This window comes from Petromyzon marinus, unplaced genomic scaffold, assembly GCF_048934315.1.
Source record: "Petromyzon marinus isolate PM22_M1 ecotype Great Lakes invasive population unplaced genomic scaffold, UKy_Petmar_22M1.pri1.0 PM_G_Scaffold_57, whole genome shotgun sequence".
Classification (NCBI taxonomy): Eukaryota; Metazoa; Chordata; class Hyperoartia; order Petromyzontiformes; family Petromyzontidae; genus Petromyzon; species Petromyzon marinus.
Window position 1 is genome coordinate 431,350 of NW_027423010.1, and position 22,811 is coordinate 454,160.

Genomic DNA, 22,811 nt, shown 5'->3' on the forward strand with positions numbered 1-22,811 from the left:
AAATAGTAAAATAAAAAATACAACTGCACATTAAGCATGTGCTCAGACACATTTGGCTAATCAGGGTGGAGTCTAAGGTGAAACTGGCTGTTTCCTACTGGAAAATTGATTAAGTAACTGTACTCTTTGTTTTACTGTAACCATCTCTGCGTGAAAAAAATTGCATTTGATCACTTTTATTGAATAATTGCCTTTAACATTCAGTTTGAGTTAGACTAGTGTTGTGTATAGTGTATAGTGTTGTGTAGTGTATAGTGTAGTGCATAGTGTAGTGTAGTAGTGTACAGTAGTGTATAGTGTAGTGTATAGTAGTGTATAGTGTAGTGTACAGTAGTGTATAGTGTTGTGTAGTGTATAGTGTAGTGCATAGTGTAGTGTAGTAGTGTACAGTAGTGTATAGTAGTGTATAGTGTAGTGTATAGTAGCATAGTGTAGTCTATAGTGTAGTGTATAGTAGTGTATAGTGTAGTGTATAGTAGTGTATAGGGTAGTGTATAGTAGTGTATAGTGTAGTATACAGTGTAGTGTACATTAGTGTATAGTGTAGTGTATAGTGTAGTGTATAATAGTATAGTGTAGTGTATAGTGTAGTGTATAGTAGTGTGTAGTGTATAGTGTAGTGTATAGTGTAGTGTATAGTGTAGTGTATAGTAGTGCAGTGCATAGCCAGAGGGTTCCTCTGCAACCCCCACAGGTAGAAGGGGCAGTGAGTCGAGGAACAGATGGAGATTAGTCCACCACACTCTGCCTGGGGTAGGGGTGTTCCCTCACACGTTGGACATGAGGTAGATCTCCTTCACGGCCTCCTGGCTGCGGCAGTTCAGCCTCATGAGGTCCATGGTGGTGTAGCTGAGAAGGTTCCCACGTTTGCTCACCTGGTGAGTGAGGGGTGGTGAGTGGTGGTGAGTGGTGAGTGAGGGGTGTGGTGAGTGAGGTGTGGTGAGTGGTGAGTGAGGGGTGGTGAGTGGTGAGTGGTGAGTGAGGGGTGGTGAGTGAGGGGTGGTGAGTGGTGAGTGCGGTGTGGTGAGTGGTGTGTGAGGGTGGTGAGTGATGAGTGAGGGTGGTGAGTGGTGAGTGAGGGGTGGTGAGTGGTGAGTGGTGAGTGAGGGGTGGTGAGTGAGGGGTGGTGAGTGGTGAGTGCGGTGTGGTGAGTGGTGAGTGAGGGTGGTGAGTGATGAGTGAGGGTGGTGAGTGGTGAGTGAGGGGTGGTGAGTGGTGAGTGAGGGGTGTGGTGAGTGGTGCGCTGAGTGGTGGTGAGTGGTGGGGTGAGGGTTGGGTGAGTGAGGGGTGTGGTGAGTGGTGGGCTGAGGGGTGAGACTCACACATAGACACATAGACTCACACGTAGACACATAGACTCACACATAGACACATAGACTCACACATAGACACATAGACTCACACATAGACACATAGACTCACACATAGACACATATACTCACACAAAGACACATAGACTCACACATAGACACAGACTCACACATAGTCCCACACCTAGACACATAGACTCACACATAGACACAGACTCACACATAGACACAGACTCACACATAGTCTCACACCTAGACACATAGACTCACACATAGACTCACACATAAACACAGACTCACACCTTTACACATAGACTCACACCTAGACACAGACTCACACCTATACACATAGACTCACACCTAGACACATAGACTCACACATAGACTCTGGGTCTATGAGTGGTGAGTCTGTGAGTGGTGAGTCTATGAGTGGTGAGTCTGTGAGTGGTGAGTCTGAGTCTCTGTGTGATGAGTCTATGGGTCTCTGTGTGGTGAGTCTGTGGGTCTCTATGTGATGAGTCTATGGGTCTCTGTGTGGTGAGTCTATGGGTCTCTGTGTGATGAGTCTATGGGTCTCTGTGTGATGAGTCTATGGGTCTCTGTGCGATGAGTCTATGGGTCTCTGTGTGGTGAGTCTATGGGTCTCTGTGTGGTGAGTCTATGGGTCTCTGTGCGATGAGTCTATGGGTCTCTGTGCGATGAGTCTATGAGTCTGTGTGGTGAGTCTATGGGTCTCTGTGTGATGAGTCTATGGGTTTCTGTGTGATGAGTCTATGGGTCTCTATGTGATGAGTCTATGGGTCTCTATGTGATGAGTCTATGAGTCTGTGTGGTGAGTCTATGGGTCTCTGTGTGGTGAATCTGTGAGTCTCTGTGCGTTGACCTTGATGAAGACCTCTGGCAGACGCTGTTCGGGCTGCAGGGAGTGAGCGGACGTCTGGATGTAAAAGCCACGCACGGCGCTGTAGCTCATGGACATGGGCAGGTTGTGAATCTCGGAGAGCTGTTTGATGATCTCTGGGAGAGAGAGAATGGGCAGGTTGTGAATCTCGGAGAGCTGTTTGATGATCTCTGGGAGAGAGAGAATGGGCAGGTTGTGAATCACGGAGAGCTATTTGATGATCTCTGGGAGAGAGAGAATGGGCAGGTTGTGAATCACGGAGAGCTGTTTCATGATCTCTGGGAGAGAGAGAATGGGCAGGTTGTGAATCACGGATAGCTGTTTGATGATCTCTGAGAGAGAGAATGGGCAGGTTGTGAATCACGGAGAGCTGTTTGTTGATCCCTGGGAGAGAGAGAATGGGCAGGTTGTGAATCACGGAGAGCTGTTTGATGGTCTCTGGGAGAGAGAGAATGGGCAGGTTGTGAATCACAGAGAGCTGTTTGATGATCTCTGGGAGAGAGAGAATGGGCAGGGGAGAGAGGGGGAAGAGTGGGGGAGAAAGGAGGAGAGGGGGGGGGAGATGATGGTGGAACCCACGACCTCCTGCGTACCAGGCGAGGTACTTGACATCTCGCAGCCACCGTGATGATGACGATGATGAGAGAGACACGCAAACTCCAAACGTACAGCAGCAGGCGGTAGAGAGAGAGAGAGGAAGAGAGATACAAAGACGGCCGGGGAGGGCTACGGGTGGGTGAGCGGTGCCGTGCCTTCGATGTCTCCGACGGCCTCGGAGAGGATGCGCCGAGCGAGGTCCAGGAAGCCGTTGAGGCCGGGGCGCACGACGTGGCAGCGCCGTGTCCTGGCCGAGAGGAGGTTGCCCTTGCGGAAGGGCAAATCGTCGGTCAGCACCGTGCGCAGCTTGCCCAGGATCGCAGGGAACCTGGCACGGGGACAGCGGGGTAGGAGACGCGGTGGGGGTTGTGGTGTCGCCGCCGCCATCGACGCCGCCACCGTCGCCGACAACAACAACGACGACGACAACCGCCGTTCGCCACTAAGTGGCGGTGACGTCACCACGACGCTTGTGCCAGGCCATGTGCACTTCGAGGCCACGTGAAGTGTCGAACGCCCGCTGGCACGAAGGTCACGGGGCAGACCCGGGTGCCAGGGGGGGACTGACTGAGATGACTGAGATGACTGGCTGATGCACCACCTGTGCCCCCTACTGTGCCAACCTGCTGTGCTTTAGCCACCCGGCGCTACGCGCGTTGTTGTGAGTGTCGCTCCTCCGCCCTCTGTTGTTGTTGCAGGGCGACTGCCTCCAACTGCCCAGTAGCGTCCTTCACGAGCCTCCTCCACAGAGGCCGATCTTGACACCGCTGGTACCAGTCATCGGCAAGTCCACTCAGCTCCACGTCCTCCTGTACCACGTCACTCCATCTTCTCTAGCCCCCTCGATCCGGCTGAACAAAAGCTGTTTCGGCATGTGATGGCTAGGCATGCGGGCTGCATGACCCAGCCAACGCAGTGTTTCCTGCCGGAGGAGCTCACTGATGGGACTTTGTCCAGATCTTTCAAGGATTTGTGAGCTCCTCACACAATCCAGCCTGGTTAAACCCAGGATGGATCGTAGACAGGCCAGCCTAAATGTTTCTAACCAGCAAAGATGTTCCATTAGGGGGGTCCACGTTGCACAAGCATAGAGAAGGGAGGGAATGACTGTGGCCAAGAAGACCTGAAGCTTAGTGTGGAGCGACAGACCAGGTAGCTCCCACACAGCGTTACGCAACCGATGAAAAGATAATGCCGCTTGACCGATTCCGAGTGCTGTTAAACCGGAGCCGGTCATGAGCACACTGCCCAGGTATGGGAAACTCTCCACTCTCCCCACAACTATCCCATCACCAATTGGAAGTTGTGGGGGTGGAGTGTCCGATGGCACACAATACCCAGGAAAGTGCTTAGTTTCAGTGGGTAAGGCTCCACCTCTTAGTGGCAAGCTCCAGGTTCAGCAGCAGCGCCTCCAACTCCTCCTCTGAGTGAGCAGCAATTCCCAGATCATCGGCATACATTACATGGTTGAACAATCGGGAGCCATCCCTTGACTGCACCCGGGCATCGATCAGCCTCCAATTCTATCTGTACCAGATGGGAATTCCTCCGGTACAGCTACTGAAGGCTTCACGAACTACGTGGTCAAAATAGATGTTTAATAATGTGGGAGCCAGAGGACAGTACTTCCTCAACAGATGGCACCTGAGCCAGCCACTCACAGGGGGTGACTTCTTCCAATATGTGAGGCACCGCAGCCTCAGTAGTGTCATCCCCACTTTGGCCCACTATGTTTTCCAGGTTGAGGGATTTTTCCTCCCCCAGGACCTCACAGAAATGCTCAGCAAATATGCAAACCTGTTCCTCGGGGTCGGAGATTGGATCACCTTTCTTTCCACTAATGATGGTAATAGGTGTGGCGCTGCAGGTTATATTTTTTTTATGGAGTTAAAGAGCGATTTGTGATCGCGGGCCATTGAGGCAGACTCCATCTCCTCAGCAACCCGCGACCACCACCCATCCTTGCAGCGCCTCACGGCTCTCCAAACCTCCGAGCGAAGGTTGCGGTAAGCCTCCTCATTCTCCGACGTGGGATGCTGTAGGCTATGAGAGTGGGCCTGTCGCTTTTTCTCAGTCAGCCTGAACACCTCCTCTGTCAGCCAAGGTCTCTGGGGAGGTCTGGACCGTTTACCCAAAGCAGCCATTGCAGCTGCATGAGCCACAGTCCTAAATCTCGCCCATTGTCCCTCGACATCAGGAGGAGTGGGGGACGATGCCAACCCCAGCCGCACTGAGACCAGGCCACTATGGGTTTGAATCGGGTCCTGGGTGTACACCCACTACCGGAGTGGAAGAATGGCAGGCGCATCTTACAGATGACTAGTCGATGGTCAGTGGGCAGATCAGTACAACGGTAGGTCCTGGTGTCAAGGACATGGGCCCGCATCCGCTGTTCCGTCACTATGACATCCAGTAGATGGCCTTGCTTAGACCTGGCATGCATCCATGATGTTGTGTGGATGCGCCGATGCCGGAACAGCGTGTTGGTAATTATAAGCCCATGGGCTGCACAAAAATCTAGCAGCCTCCTGCCGTTGTTATTGAGCTGATCTGGCTCATGCCTTTCAATCACTCCAGACCAGGTGCCAGCATCATGACCAACTAGGGCATTGAAGTCACCCAACAAGATGACTCTATCCCGAGGGTCCACTTTAGCTAGCACCTGTGACAGGAGGTTATAGGAGGCATCTGACTCATCAGCCTTGCCTGCATCCCTCCACGGATGTTCATATTCGGTGGGGGCATGAGTAACCACGACCACCACTCCTCACCTGCGGTTGATGGGAAGGCGAGCCCAAAGTAGCCTGGGGCCTACAGCTTCCCACACCTCAACCGCCACGTTCCCACACCCCCTTCATTCTTTTGTTTAGAAGAGCCACTCCCTGTTGTTTGGCAGTCTGCTGCCCCGAGTAGAGGACTGTCCACCCCTCACGGTGGCAGGAGCCAGAGCCGGTCCACCGGACCTCCTGATTACCACAGAGATCCAGGCGGTACCGGTCCAGCTCCCGACAGAGAAGTGGCAACCTCTCCTCCGCAGTGAGCATTCGAACATTCTACGAGGTCATCCGTAGTGGGTTTTTGTTGTTAAAGGAGGAGCCCCGATGGGAAGGATTCAGTCTCCTGGCTCCGCCAAATAGTGTTTGGCCAGGAGACGTCATAGATGCCTATCCCCCCGGGGCCTCCGGCACAAGCTTATTAATTACATTTTTCATTCATGGTTTGGTGATAATTAATTGAACGTGGATGGGTTACCAGCCCCTCGCACCCACCCAGAGCCCCCAATTGGCCGCTGTGGTGGCTACAAACGTCATGAAGGGAAAAGCCAAAAATCTAAATAGGCCCTCCCCCCATGGCACTGCCCACCACAGCGTTGCCATCCGGCACCAACGAGGAGGTAGGGGGTTGTTTTTGCCACTGTCACAACCCCCACCATCACCACCATCACCCTCACCACCGTCACCACCGTCACCACCATCACCACCACCCCCACCACACACCCACACCACCACCCCCACTACCACCACCATAATCACCCCCACCACCGTCACCACCGTCACCACCGTCACCACCACCCCCACCACCACCCACACCACCACCACCACCGTCACCACCCCCACCATCACCACCACCTCCTCCACCACCCACACCCACACCACCACCACCACCCCCACTACCACCACCACAATCACCCCCACCACCGTCACCACCATCACCCCCACCACCACCCACACCTCCACCCCCACCACCACCACCACCGTCACCACCCCCACCATCACCACCACCTCCTCCACCACCCCCACCCACACCACCACCTCCTCCTCCACCAACATCACCACCACCACCCCCACCACCACCCACACCCCCACCACCACCATCACCCCCACCACCGTCACCACCATCACCCCCACCACCGTCACCACCATCACCACCACCATCACCCCCACCACCTCCACCACCATCACCCCCACCACCGTCACCACCATCACCACCACCACCCCCACCACCACCCCCACCACCACCACCACCAGCCTGGTCTCCTCGTCACCTGCAGTCCAACAGGGAGCTCTGGTAGGCTGTCAGCAGTGGAGTCTTGCAGGGGCTGAGCGCTCGCTGGGAACACAGCAGGGGAGAGATAGGTGAGGGTGACACCTGCACCTGTCACTCACCACTCACCACCTCACCACCTCACCACTCAACTCACCTCACCCTTCACTCAACACTCACCCACCCCTCACCAACCCCTCACCTCACCACTCACCTCACCTGCCACTCACCCTATCTGTGGGTGTTGTGGAGGCACCCCCAGTGGCAGCTGTCTCTGTGTGTGAGTCTGCTGTAGCCTAGGGGCACCCCCAGTGGCAGCTGTCTCTGTGTGTGAGTCTGCTGTGGTCTAGGGGCACCCCCAGTGGCAGCTGTCTCTGTGTGTGAGTCTGCTGTGGTCTAGGGGTACCCCCAGTGGCAGCTGTCTCTGTGTGTGAGTCTGCTGTGGTCTAGGGGCACCCCCAGTGGCAGCTTAATGATAATGATGGTGATCAATAATAATTAGTGATGACAGTGATTAACAATAATTAGTGATGATAGTGATTAACAATTATTAGTGATGATAGTGATTAATAATAATTAGTGATGATAGTGATTAACGATAATTAGTGATGACAGTTATTAACAATAATTAGTGACGATACTGATCAACAATAATCAGTGATGATAGTGATTAATAATAATTAGTGATGATAGTGATTAACGATAATTAGTGATGATAGTGAGTAACAATAATTAGTGATGATACTGATCAACAATAATTAGTGATGACAGTGATTAACAATAATTAGTGATGATAGTGATTAACAATATTTAGTGATGATAGTGATTAACAATAATTAGTGATGATAGTGATTAATAATAATTAGTGATGATAGTGATTAACAATAATTAGTGATGACAGTGATTAACAATAATTAGTGATGATAGTGATTAATAATAATTAGTGATGATAGTGATCAACAATAATTAGTGATGATAGTGATTAACAATAATTAGTGATGATAGTGATTAACAATAATTAGTGATGATAGTGATTAATAATAATTAGTGATGATAGTGATTAACAATAATTAGTGATGACAGTGATTAACAATAATTAGTGATGATAGTGATTAATAATAATTAGTGATGATAGTGATCAACAATAATTAGTGATGATAGTGATTAACAATAATTAGTGATGACAGTGATTAACAATATTTAGTGATGATAGTGATTAATAATAATTAGTGATGATAGTGATTAACAATAATTAGTGATGATAGTGATTAATAATAATTAGTGATGATAGTGATTAATAATAATTAGTGATGATAGTGATTAACAATAATTAGTGATGACAGTGATCAATAATAATTAGGGATGATAGTGATTAATAATAATTAGTGACGATAGTGATCAACAATAATTAGTGATGATAGTGATTAACAATAATTAGTGATGATAGTGATTAACAATAATTAGTGATGATAGTGATTAACAATAATTAGTGATGACAGTGATCAATAATAATTAGTGATGATAGTGATTAACAATAATTAGTGATGATAGTGATTAACAATAATTAGTGATGACAGTGATCAACAATAATTAGTGATGATAGTGATTAACAATAATTAGTGATGATAGTGATTAACAATAATTAGTGATGATAGTGATTAACAATAATTAGTGATGACAGTGATTAATGATAACTAGTGATCATAGCGATGAACAATAATTAGTGATGACAGTGATCTTGGGCAGGCGATGTAACCTGCAGTGGAGACACCAACTCCAGGACATGCTTGAGGTGGATGGCGTAGTTGATCTTAGACTCAGCAGTTCTCAACTGGAACAGGGTGGATGGATAGACAGATACATAGATAGATACATTTTGATTTAAAGCTTTCGTGACTGCAGGGATTAATATTCTTGGTTCTTTCGGTAAAGTCACCACGTAGAAATGGAAACTATAAAATAATAAAAATATAAAACAATAAAATTATCACGAAGTTTCGACTGCAACACGAGCAATCATCATCAAGGTGTGAAAACCACAGCAAGATAATTGTATTCTTTTATATTTATATTATTTCCCTTCTACGTGACTTTACCGAATATAGATAGATACATGTAGAGATAAATATAGACAAATAAATAGATCACTAAATAGCCTCTCTCTCTACATCACGGGTGGGGAACCTTTTTTCTATCAAGGGCCATTTGGATATTTAAAACATCATTCGCGGGCCATACAAAATTGATCAACTTAAAAATTAGCCCGTTATATCTGGTCAAACGTTTAATTAACTCGCCCCTAATGCGATGGGCTGGAACTGCTTCTCTTTGGCGAGGCGTTTGGTGATGTTAGCCGGTATTGACGATGTTGTTGCTACTCGCAACTGCTCTTCCAGGTTTTCTCTACCTAGATTTATTGAATTTCGAGTCCTGCCTGCGGTTGCCTTGGCAGGGCCAGAGACCGGACGTTCCCCACCCCTGTTTAACGTGATGAAGGGGTACTGTGTGATGCTGAGCGAGGTGATGCTGATGATGATTAAAGTGATCATCTCACCGTCTCTGTCTTAGGGATTAGAAACAGCATTGAGAGCAGGTGGTCTACATTCAGAAACTGACTGATAGCTGCACACACATACACACAGACATCACACATATACACACAGACACACACACACAGACATACACAACAACAACAACCGCCATTCGCCACTAAGTGGCGGTGACATCACCACGACGCTTGTGCCAGGCCATGTGCACCTTGAGGCCACATGAAGTGTCGAACGCCCACCGGCAGGTGGTCACGGGGCAGACCCAGGTGCCACGGGTCAACTGACTAAGATGACTGAGATGACTGGCTGATGCACCACCTGTGCCCCCTACTGTGCCAACTTGCTGTGCTTTAGCCACCCGGCGCTCCGCTCGTTGTTGTGAGCGTCGCTCCTCCGCCCTCCGTTGTTGTTGGAGGGCGACTGCCTCCAACTGCCCAGTAGCGTCCTTCACGAGCCTCCTCCACAGAGGCCGATCTTGACACCGCTGGTACCAGTCATCGGCAAGTCCACTCAGCTCCACGTCCTCCTGTACCACATCACTCCATCTCTTCTCTAGCCCATGCCGCGCCCGTTTAGCCCCCTCAATCCGGCCGAACAAAATCTATTTGGGCATGTGGTGATTGGGTATGCGGGCTACATGGCCCAGCCAATGCAGTCTTGCCTGCCGGAGGAGCTCACCGATGGGACTTTGTCCAAATTTTTCGAGGATTTGTGAGCTCCTTACACAATCCAGCCTGGTTAAACCCAGGATTGATCGTAGGCAGGCCAGCCTAAATATTTCTAACCGGTGAAGATGTTCCATTAGGGGGGTCCACGTTTCGGAAGCGTAGAGAAGGGAGTGAATGACCGTGGCCGAGAAGACCTGAAGCTTAGTGCGGAGCGACAGACCAAGTAACTTCCACACAGCGTTACGCAACCGATTAAAAGATAATGCCGCTCGACTGATTCGGAGTGAGACCTCTGCTGTTAAACCGGAGCCGGTCATGAGCACATTGCCCAGGTATGGGAAACTCTCCACTCTCTCCACAACTGCCCCATCACCCACATACCCACTCACCCACCCACCCAACCACTCACTCACCCACTCACCCACCCACCCACCCACTCACTCACCCACTCACCCACCCACCCACTCAGCCACCAACCCACCCACCCACCGGCCTGCACTCTATAGAAGTTGTCTTCCTGCATCAGCTCATCCACACAGTCGAGACGGCTTCTGAGCATCTCTTCATCCACCAGCGGCTCGTGGATGTTGGCTCTGAGCCGGCGCGCTCCTCCACGCGTCCTCGTGTAGTTGAGCACCCCGAATAGCGAGTGGGAGCTCCTGGGTGCACGCTCGCACGCACACACGCACACACACGGGTGGAGGAGGGTCACACAAACACACACCAACACACACCCACACACACTCATACCACACTCGCACCCACACATACACGCACACACACCAACACACACACACACACTACCACACTCGCACCCACACACACCCCCACACACACCAACACACACCAACACACACACCAACACACACACACCAACACAAACCACAAACCAACAACAACAACCACCATTCGCCACTAAGTGGCGGTGACATCACCACGACGTTTGTGCCAGGCTATGTGCACCCTGAGGCCACGTGAAGTGTCGAACGCCCGCTGGCAGGAGGTCACGGGGCAGACCCAGGTGCCACGGGTCGACTGACTGAGATGACTGGCTGATGCACCACCTGTGCCCCCTACTGTGGCAACCTGCTGTGCTTTAGCCACCCGGCGCTCCGCTCGTTGTTGTGAGCGTCGCTCCTCTGCCCTCCATTGTTGTTGGAGGGCGACTGCCTCCAACTGCCCAGTAGCGTCCTTCACGAGCCTCCTCCACAGAGGCCGATCTTGACACCGCTGGTACCAGTCATCGGCAAGTCCACTCAGCTCCACGTCCTCCTGTACCACATCACTCCATCTCTTCTCTAGCCCGTGCCGCACCCGCTTAGCCCCCTCAATCCGGCCGAACAAAAGCTGTTTCGGCATGCGGTGGCGGGGCATGCGGGTTACATGACCTATCCGAGGGGCCACTCTATCCCGAGGGGCCACTTTAGCCAGTACCTGTGACAGGAGGTAATAGAAGGCATCTCACTCATCGGCTTTGCCTGCATCCCTCCACGGATGTTCATCTTCGGTGGGTGCATAAGTAACCACGACCACCATTCCTCTCCTCGGGTTGATGGGAAGGCGAGCCCAAAGTAGCCTGGGGCTTACAGCTTCCCACACCTCACCGCCACGCTCCCACGCCCCCTTCATTCTTTTGTTCAAAAGAAGAACCACTCCCTGTTGTTTGGCAGTCTGCTGCCCCGAGTAGAGGACTGTCCACCCGTCATGGTGGCAGGAGCCAGAGCCAGTCCACCGGACCTCCTGAATGCCACATAGATCCAGGCGGTACCGGTCCAGCTCCCGACAGAGGAGTGGCAGCCTCTCCTCCGCAGTGAGCGTTCGAACATTCCACGTGGCCACCCGTAGTGGTTTTTCGTTGTTTCTGGAGGAGCCCCGAGGGTAGATATTCAATCTCCTGGCTCCACACACAACCACACACACCACACACACCCACACACCCACACACACCACACCAACACCCACACACACACACCACACACACCAACACACACACCAACACACACACACCAACACACAGAAGGGGGAGCGGCTATCCCCGCTAGCGAGGGAGGAGGAGGAGGCATCGTCTACCGGGGGTCGTGGGAGTAGCGCAGCAGCTCCAGGTTGGCGGCCGTGGTGCCGTCGATCATGGCAGTGCGCTCACTGCCGCAGAAGGAGACGCGGACGGAGGCCGGGGTGAGCACCACGCCCTGGATGAACTCCACATACTGCAGCAGTGCCGCCAGCGAAGCCAGGCAGTAGTATCTGGGGGTGGTGGGCAGGGGGGAGGGTGAGTGGGAGGGTGAGAGGGGGGTGGGTGAGTGGATGGGTGAGTGGGTGGATGAGTGGATGGGTGAGTGGATGGGTGGGTGGGTGAGTGAGTGGGTAACCCTAATCCTAACCACTCCATCTCTTCTCTAGCCCGTACCGTGCCCGTTTAGCCCCCTCGATGCGGCCGAACAAAAGCTGTTTGGGCATGCGGTGGCTGGGCATGCGAGCTACATGGCCCAGCCAACGCAGCCTTGCCTGCCGGAGGAGCTCACCGGTGAGCTCCTCACCCACTCACCCACACACTCACCCATAGACCCACACACTCACCCACACACTCACCCACACACTCACCCACAAACTCACCCACATACCCACACACTCATCCACACACTCACCCACACACCGACTCAGCCACTCACAGACCCACACACTCACCCACTCACTCACCTACACACCCACACACCCACTCACACACACACCCACACACACCCACACACCCACTCACCCACTCACCCATAGACCCACACACTCACTCACCCACTCACCCACCCACTCACCCACTCACCCACACACACCCACACACTCACCCACTCACTTCCCCTGCACGTCCATGAGCACGGTGGCCATGTGGGGCACGCAGAGCCTCCGCACGGCGTCCGTGCCCCGCTCATCGTTGAAGTATTTCCTCAGCACCGTGGTCACGTGGGCCTCCTGCACACGCACTCACCACGAGGTGGCAGCACCCACTGTGGTGCGTCTGTGGGTCTCTGGTGAGTCTGTGGGTCTCTGTGTGGTGAGTCTATGGGTTTCTGTGTGGTGAGTCTGTGGGTCTCTGTGTGATGAGTCTATGGGTCTCTATGTGATGAGTCTCTGGGTCTCTGTGTGATGAGTCTATGGGTCTCTGTGTGATGAGTCTATGGGTCTCTGCGTGATGAGTCTATGGGTCTCTGCGTGATGAGTCTATAGGTCTCTGTGTGGTGAGTCTGTGGGTCTCTGTGTGGTGAGTCTATGGGTCTGTATGTGATGAGTTTATGGGTCTCTGCGTGGTGAGTCTATGGGTCTCTGTGTGATGTGTCTGTGGGTCTCTGTGTGGTGAGTCTATGGGTCTGTATGTGATGAGTCTATGGGTCTCTGCGTGGTGAGTCTATGGGTCTCTGTGTGGTAAGTCTATGGGACTCTGTTTGGTGAGTCTATGGGACTCTATGTGGTGAGTCTATGGATCTCTGTGTGGTGAGTCTATGGGTCTCTGTGTGGTGAGTCTAGGAGTCTCTGTGTGATGAGTCTATGGCTCTCTGTGTGATGAGTCTATGGGTCTCTGTGTGATGAGTCTATAGGTCTCTGTGTGATGAGTCTATGGGTCTCTGCGTGATGAGTCTATGGGTCTCTGTGTGGTGAGTCTATGGGTCTCTGTGTGGTGAGTCTATGGCTCTCTGTGTGATGAGTCTATGGGTCTCTGCGTGATGAGTCTATGGGTCTCTGTGTGGTGAGTCTATGGGTCTCTGTGTGGTGAGTCTATGGCTCTCTGTGTGATGAGTCTATGGGTCTCTGTGTGATGAGTCTATGGGTCTGTATGTGATGAGTCTATGGGTCTCTGCGTGATGAGTCTAGGAGTCTCCGTGTGCTGAGTCTATAGGTCTCTGTGTGATGAGTCTATGGGTCTCTGTGTGATGAGTCTATGGGTCTCTGTGTGATGAGTCTATGGGTCTCTGTGTGATGAGTCTATGGCTCTCTGTGTGATGAGTCTATGGCTCTCTGTGTGATGAGTCTATGGGTCTCTGTGTGATGAGTCTATGGCTCTCTGTGTGATGAGTCTAGGAGTCTCTGTGTGATGAGTCTAGGAGTCTCCGCGTGGTGAGTAGTGGCGATGCCGTCCGTGCGTGCTCACAGGGAAGTAGTCCCTCAGCAGGGTGAACATTTTGCTGGCGTTTGGGTTGCAGGCCGTGTGGGGCATCACCACCTCCAGTGGGCGTAGCACCTGCAGCTTGGTGATCGCCTGAACAAGCAGCAGCAGCAGCAGCGCCAGCAACGAGAACAACAGGCTGAGGTGCAGCAGGAGGAGGTCACGGGACAGACCCAGGTGCAGTGGGTTGACTGCTGTGCCAGGCTAGGTGCACCAGGAGGAGGTCACGGGACAGGCCCAGGTGCAGTGGGTTGACTGCTGTGCCAGGCTAGGTGCACCAGGAGGAGGTCACGGGACAGACCCAGGTGCAGTGGGTTGACTGCTGTGCCAGGCTAGGTGCACCAGGAGGAGGTCACGGGACAGACCCAGGTGCAGTGCGTTGACTCCTGTGCCAGGCTAGGTGCACCAGGTGGAGGTCACGGGACAGACCCAGGTGCAGTGGGTTGACTGCTGTGCCAGGCTAGGTGCACCAGGAGGAGGTCACGGGACAGACCCAGGTGCAGTGCATTGACTCCTGTGCCAGGCTAGGTGCACCAGGAGGAGGTCACGGGACAGATCCAGGTGCAGTGCGTTGACTCCTGTGCCAGGCTAGGTGCACCAGCAGGAGGTCACGGGACAGACCCAGGTGCAGTGGGTTGACTGCTGTGCCAGGCTAGGTGCACCAGGAGGAGGTCACGGGACAGACCCAGGTGCAGTGGGTTGACTGCTGTGCCAGGCTAGGTGCACCAGGAGGAGCTCACGGGACAGAACCAGGTGCAGTGCGTTGACTCCTGTGCCAGGCTAGGTGCACCAGGAGGAGGTCACGGGACAGACCCAGGTGCAGTGGGTTGACTGCTGTGCCAGGCTAGGTGCACCAGGAGGAGGTCACGGGACAGACCCAGGTGCAGTGCGTTGACTCCTGTGCCAGGCTAGGTGCACCAGGAGGAGGTCACGGGACAGACCCAGGTGCAGTGCATTGACTCCTGTGCCAGGCTAGGTGCACCAGGAGGAGGTCACGGGACAGACCCAGGTGCAGTGGGTTGACTGCTGTGCCAGGCTAGGTGCACCAGGAGGAGGTCACGGGACAGACCCAGGTGCAGTGGGTTGACTGCTGTGCCAGGCTAGGTGCACCAGGAGGAGGTCACGGGACAGACACAGGTGCAGTGGGTTGACTGCTGTGCCAAGCTAGGTGCATGAGGTAAGGTAAAATAAAAAAAAAACTAGTGTTTAATAGTTTAAGACTAACCTAACCTGTCAATGTATATATACTGCATACCGTCAGAATAACGACACGCACACATTGGCACGTAGCTACTTACGTGGCTACGGGGCCCCGCACTTTCAAGGGCCCCGCGCTAAACGCTTTCAAGCGATCAATTCCGGTTCGGTGATTCCGCTCTCTTACCAGAGTACGAAACCGCCCTTCAGCTTTTACGAACGGCCGAGTGTGTTGAAGGTTCAGTTTCAGTTTTCAGTTTATTTTGGGTATAGCCCTGTGAGCCATCCGGCTCTTGAATCGGAGTGCAACCGCAACAAACCAACAAACCAACAAAAACACGAACAAGAAAAGCATCAAATTTTGACTTAAAGCTTCCGTGACTGCAGTGGTTCATATTCTTAGCTCTTTCGGTAAAGTCACGTTAAAGGGAAATAATAAAATAATAAGCACAGAGACAATTTAAACCGAGAAGATGGATTCTGACTTAGCAATCATTGGAAGGATTTGATAAACCATTTCAGGTCTTAATTGATTGTTCACGCTTACGGTGGCATTCAGACAGCATACATTAATTTTTCGTCTCCCCCCTCCTCTTTTCAGAACATAGATGGACTAGTCCTTCTAAATAAACTGTCAAATCGCTGCCCATGGTGCTAACGTTTTATAAATAAATAAATGCACCGTTTAAAAATAAATACATAAATGCAAACCCACACACCTGATGACGACTGTTTGTGTTATGGTCGAAACGTCGTGAGAATTTTTATTGTTTTATATATATTTTATTATTTTAATGTTTCCCTTCAACGCGACTTTACCGAAAGAGCTAAGAATATTAATTACTGCAGTCACGAAAGCTTTAAATCAAAACAACCACCGCCACAAGCAAACTTAGGTTAGAGATGCGTCGCATTATCCGGCCGTACGGCAAGTGACAAAAATGACAATCGCTATACCGCGCAGGTGAAGAATGTGCGTGTTTTAGTTTTTAATTCAGGGCCCGCTTCATAACATGCACTGCACGGGGGGGGGGCCCTTTATGTTCGTGCACGGAGAGAGAAGGAGGCTGACCTTGACGTAGGGCTGGCTGTCGGGGAACTGACACAGGACCAGCTCGGGGCAGCGCAGGTCGGTGCTGGCCAGGCCAACCTCGCCCCGAGCGATACCTCGGCCCTCTGCCAACGCCACCACCACCGACCTCGCCTCCACCTCCTCCTCCTCGTCGTCGTCGCCGGCGTCGTCAGTCGTGGAGAACGAGGTCGCTGCGGGGCCACAAGAGAGACGGGGTGCTGCCTCCTGTCGTGAGTCGATGAACGGTGGTGAGTCTACGGGTCTCTGTGTGAGTCTACGGGTCTCTGTGTGAGTCTACGAGTCTCTGTGTGTGAGTCTACGGGTCTCTGTGTGAGTCTATGGGTTTTTGTGTCAGTCTATGGGTCTCTGTGTGAGTCTATGGGTCTCTGTGTGATGCTACGGGTCTCTGTGTGAGTCTATGGGTCTCTGTGTGAGTCTACGGGTCTCTGTGTGAGTTTATGGGTCTCTGTGTGAGTCTACGGGTCTCTGTGTGAGTCTACGGGTCTCTGTGTGAGTCTACGGGTCTCTGTGTGAGTCTACGGGTCTCTGTGTGAGTCTATGGGTCTCTGTGTGAGTCTATGGGTCTCTGTGTGAGTCTACGGGTCTCTGTGTGAGTCTACGGGTCTCTGTGCGAGTCTACGGGTCTCTGTGTGAGTCTATGGGTCTCTGTGTGAGTCTACGGGTCTCTGTGTGAGTCAATGGGTCTCTGTGTGAGTCTATGGGTCTCTGTGCGAGTCTACGGGTCTCTGTGTGAGTCTATGAAGGGTGGTGAGTCTATGGGTCTCTGTGTGAGTCTATGGGTCTCTGTGATGAGTCTATGGGTCTCTGTGTGAGTCTATGGGTCTCTGTGTGTGAGTCTACGGGTCTCTGTCTGAGTCTATGGGTTTTTGTGTCAGTCTATGGGTCTCTGTGTGAGTCTATGGGTCTCTGTGTGAGTCTACGGGTCTCTGTGTGAGTCTATGGGTCTCTGTGTGAGTCTACGGGTCTCTGTGTGAGTCTATGGGTCTCTGTGTGAGTCTACGGGTCTCTGTGTGAGTCAATGGGTCTCTGTGTGAGTCTACGGGTCTCTGTGTGAGTCAATGGGTCTCTGTGTGAGTCTATGAAGGGTGGTGAGTCTATGGGTCTCTGTGTGAGTCTATGGGTTTCTGTGCGAGTTTACGGGTCTCTGTGTGAGTCTATGTGTCTCTGTGTGAGTCTATGGGTCTCTGTGCGAGTCTACGGGTCTCTGTGTGAGTCTATGGGTCTCTGTGTGAGTCTACGGGTCTCTGTGTGAGTCTATGGGTCTCTGTGTGAGTCTACGGGTCTCTGTGTGAGTCAATGGGTCTCTGTGTGAGTCTACGGGTCTCTGTGTGAGTCAATGGGTCTCTGTGTGAGTCTATGAAGGGTGGTGAGTCTATGGGTCTCTGTGTGAGTCTATGGGTTTCTGTGTGAGTTTACGGGTCTCTGTGTGAGTCTATGTGTCTCTGTGTGAGTCTATGGGTCTCTGTGCGAGTCTACGGGTCTCTGTGTGAGTCTATGAAGGGTGGTGAGTCTATGGGTTTCTGTGTGAGTCTGTGGGTCTCTGTGTGAGTCTATGGGTTTCTGTGTGAGTCTATGGGTCTCTGTGTGAGTCTACAGGTATCTGTGTGAGTCTATGGGTTTCTGTGTGAGTCTATGGGTCTCTGTGTGAGTCTATGGGTCTCTGTGTGAGTCTACGGGTCTCTGTGTGAGTCTATGGGTTTCTGTGTGAGTCTATGGGTTTCTGTGTGAGTCTACGGGTCTCTGTGTGAGTCTATGGGTTTCTGTGTGAGTCTACGGGTCTCTGTGTGAGTCTACGGGACTCTGTGTGAGTCTACCGGTGGACGTGGTGGCCCTGCTGCTGCTGCCGGGCGCATGCCTCTGGCGTTGCCGCCGCGAGCTGCCCGGCGCTGCACGGAACCGGGAAGCGGGGAGGGGCACCCGCGGGGCCCAGGAGGAGAAGCCTGGCATCACCACGGTGGGAGCATCACCGCAGCCGCCACCGCCACCACCGCCGCCACGGCCGCCGCCGCGGGCCCTGCCGCCGCCGCTGGTGGTTGTGGCGGTGTCGGCGTTGCCGCTCCGGTCGGCCCAACCCGACTCTGGGAACAAGAGAAACGGGGGGGCGGCGGACGGAGACTTAATTAAAGCGATCCGTTTTCTTTGAGGCTCCTCACGCTCTCGGCCCTGTTCTAACGTGGCACGTGGGGAGCGCGATGGCGTCCCCAGTGGACGCGGGCACCAGAAGACCGACATCGTTCAAGAGAGAGGCTTCACCAAAAACAGAAGCGAGAGAGCTTGCATACTTCGACAGCTGGCGAGGAACGACGCCTCCCTCTCGTCTCCTGCCCACCAACCCCAGCGAGGTCTTCTGCAAAAATCCTGTTCGGCAGGATTAACGGTGCTCCCCTTTGACAAGACCCTAGCGGAGGGTGCGAGCTGATTTTCGAAAGGGGGGGGGGGGTGGAGAGGCTGCGTAGGGCCACACATTCGCTCGACGCAATATCACAGAACGGTGCCCGGAATGGAAAGCCGTGGGCTTGTCGGGGCCTTAACGCTCCGCAGGGAGCGGAGAGCAGCCAGATGCAATCTGTTCCTTAAACCTGTCGTGACCACAGGAATTCATGTTGTTGAGTTATTTCGGCAAAAACTCACATAGGTACGAAAACATTTTAATGGATCACGACGTTTGGATCGCGACACAAGCAACCGTCACCAGGTGTGAAACGAACACAGCAGGTGGACCGCCGATGTAGGAGCTGACGTAGGAGCAGTCCACGTGACCTCACCAAAAGAACCAAAGGATATGGAGCAAGAGGAGCCAAAGTACGGTAATCCGTCAACATCAAAATAATCCGCGGAGAGGCGTCATCCCCCTCAGGGGCGGAGCCAGAATTTTCAGCCCGGGGTGACATTCAACAAATGTTAACTTCAAGAATGATTAGAGATTTCGATTTAAAGCTTTCGTGACTGCAAGGATTCATCTTCTTTGGTTCTTGCGGTAAAGTCACCACGTAGAATGAGAATAAAATAATAAAACAATAAAAGTCTCACGACGTTTCGGCCACAGCACAAGTGGCCTTCTTCAGGTTTAAAGGGACAGACCTGTTGGGACGACAGGTGGCCTGAAGAAGGCCACCTGCGTTGCGGCCGAAACGTCGTGAGAATTTTATTGTTTTATTTTATTATTTTATTCTCATTCTACGTGGTGGTGACTTTACCGAAAGAACCAAAGAAGATGATTAGAGAGTCAGGCTTGTTGAACCAGACGCCATCGGTTTGGCGACACGCTCTGACGGTGCAGTTACACGAAGTCCGCCGGACCGAGTGTCGTGCATTTACACGCACAATGTTTCAGATTTTTCGATTTTTTATTTTTTTTCGGGGGTGACAATTGTCTAACCCTGTCACCCCCCCCCCCGCCCCCTGGCTCCGCCGCTGATTGCCCTCCTGCACTCTCTCCGACCTTGCATCCTGGAGTGGCGTGCCGCGGGCGTGGAGCTGAGCAAAGACGAGGAGGCGGAGGAGGTGGAGGCGGTGGTGCTGTGTAGCTTGGCTCTGGTCTTTGTGCGCCGGGGAGGAGAATCCAGCAGTAGGCCAAACGAGTACTTGGGACCCTTCGTGGACATCCTGCAACCAAGCCTGGGGGTGAGCGAGATGTTGACTACCTCACCTGGTATACAGCAAGAGGTCGTGTGTTCCACCACCATCATCATCATCACGGTGGCTAGGAGATGTTGACTACCTCGCCTGGTATACAGCAGGAGGTTGTGGGTTCCACCATCATCATCACGGTGGCTAGGAGATGTTGACTACCTCACCTGGTATACAGCAGGAGGTCGTGGGTTCCACCATCATCATCATCATCACGGTGGCTAGATGTTGACTACCTCGCCTGGTATACAGCAGGAGGTCGTGGGTTCCACCATCATCATCACGGTGGCTAGGAGATGTTAACGCCTGAGCCTGGCAGTGATTAGGAAGCTTGGGGAATATTCAAATCTGTGCGAGGGGCTTAACGCTGCTCAAACGATGAGGATCTGCGAGATTACCTCATCCGATTTCAAAAGAGCGGATCACCTGTCAGACACACACACAGACATCACACACACACACAAGACACACACAGACATCACACACACACACAAGACACACACAGACATCACACACACACAGATATCACACAGACATCACACACACATCACACACACAAGACACACACAGCCATCACACGCACACAGCCATCACACACACACACACAGACATCACAAACACACAAGACACACACACAGACATCACACACACAAGACACACACAGACACACACACATCACACAAGACACACACAGACATCACACACATCATACACACAGACATCACACACAGACATCACACACACAGACACACACAAGACACACACAGACATCACATACACACAGCCATCACACACAAGACACACACAGACATCACACACACATCACACACACACAGACGCACACAAGACACACACAGACATCACACACACACAGCCATCACACACACACACACAAGACACACACAGCCATCACACACACACACAAGACACACACAGACATCACACACACAACACACACACAAGACACACACAGACATCACACACACACAAAGACATCACACACACACGACACACACACAGACATCACACACAGACATCACACACACACACAGACATCACACACACACGACACACACAGAGACATCACACACACACAGACATCACACACACACAGACATCACACACACACAAGACACACACAGACATCACACACACATCACACACACAAGACACACACAGATATCACACACAAAGACCCCCCGTACAGCCTTAACAATCTGTAGGGGCGAGTGCTGTAAGCGAGTAGCAGCACCTATAAGGGCCGGCACTGTGGCACACGAGGGGGTGGGTGGCCAGCACCACGCCCGACCGCCTTTGTCTCCCCCAGTGGTGATGTTTACTACACACACCACCACACCAGGTACTCATTTGAGGCTGAGTCGACCTAGGGGAGGCCCAGGACCGGTTCAGAGAATCGTAGCGCGGCGTAGCGCTAACCACTACACTACCGCTCCCCACATACACACACACAGACACACACAGAGACACACGGAGACACACGGAGACACACAGAGAGACACACACACAGACACACACAGAGACACATCACACATGGAGACACACAGAGACACACACACAGAGACACACACATCACACACGGAGACACCCATACAGAGACACACACACATGTACACACACAGAGACACACACAGAGACACAGACACACACACACAGAGACACAGAGACACACACAGACACACACACAAACACACACACAGAGACACACACACAGAGACACACACACGGAGACACACACAGACACACACAGAGACACACACCACACACAGATACACACACACAGATACATACACACACATACACACAGATACATACACACACATCCACACAGACACACACACTATTACACTATTCAACTATAGACGAGAGACCTTCTGCAGTGATCTATCAGTGCAGGAGCGGAGCTGCTGTGAGGCGAGGCGCTTGGAGCTCTCTGATTGGTCCAAGCGGCGACTTGGAGCCAATCAGATTTGGTTCCTCCCTAGCCACGTGACGCGGGATTTTTTTTTCCCGCCAAATTTTTGAGACTCCTCCTCGGCCAGGCGCCATTTTGAGAGTCGTGAGGTGCGGATTTGAATTTTTTTTTATTTCGGAGCAGAAATTAACGACGATGACGACCCCCCAGGGGTGCGAGATCGCCTCTCGTGAGGGAAAACGTGAGGTAAAAAGTGGCCTCAAATGTCCAGCCCGTGATTCGCAGATAGTTTAAATATGCACTGTTGAATTTATGGGCAGTGCTGAGTCTATGGGGCAGTGCTGAGTCTATGGGACAGTGCTGAGTCTATGGGACAGTGCTGAGTCTATGGGACACTGCTGAGTTTATGGGGCAGGGCTGAGGCTATGGTCATTGACAAAATACAAACGATGTAATTTGTGAATAGTTTGCCTCGTGAGGGGCATAAGATGTGCCAGTATTCGTCGAGATGACTGTTTTCTTTTCACCCCGCGAGTAATTTATTGCTTAAAGGAGACATCGTGGAGGGAAACAATGGGAGTGATATAAAACTACATCTGTGTGCTTTGTGGTTGTTCCTACAAGTAACTAAACCTACCCACGTGACGCGGGAGTTTTTTCCCGCCAAATTTTTTTTGGCTCCTCCCCACCCCCGCCTTGGAGCCAATCAGGTTTGGTTCCCTCCTACCCACGTGACATG

At 52.1% G+C, this 22,811-nt stretch overlaps 1 protein-coding gene and 1 long non-coding RNA gene across 2 annotated transcripts; both read right to left on the reverse strand.

Moving 5' to 3' along the window:
- Positions 1 to 2,969: 2,969 nt before the first annotated feature.
- Positions 2,970 to 10,734, reverse strand: LOC142918198 (uncharacterized). The gene is made up of 4 exons (XR_012937433.1): positions 10,559 to 10,734; positions 8,609 to 8,683; positions 6,854 to 6,918; positions 2,970 to 3,136 (listed from the first exon to the last, which is right to left on the reverse strand). It is a non-coding gene; the product is annotated as an uncharacterized LOC142918198 (long non-coding RNA).
- A 1,401-nt stretch (positions 10,735 to 12,135) lies between these two features.
- On the reverse strand, positions 12,136 to 22,029 carry LOC142918207 (mutS protein homolog 4-like). Its single transcript, XM_076062337.1, has 7 exons — positions 20,538 to 22,029; positions 19,952 to 20,115; positions 18,324 to 18,587; positions 16,489 to 16,679; positions 14,205 to 14,312; positions 12,915 to 13,030; positions 12,136 to 12,313 (listed from the first exon to the last, which is right to left on the reverse strand). Exons 1-7 carry the CDS (start codon positions 20,540 to 20,542, stop codon positions 12,136 to 12,138), a joined length of 1,026 nt encoding a protein of 341 aa, XP_075918452.1. The 5' UTR covers positions 20,543 to 22,029.
- Between the last annotated feature and the right edge of the window lie 782 nt (positions 22,030 to 22,811).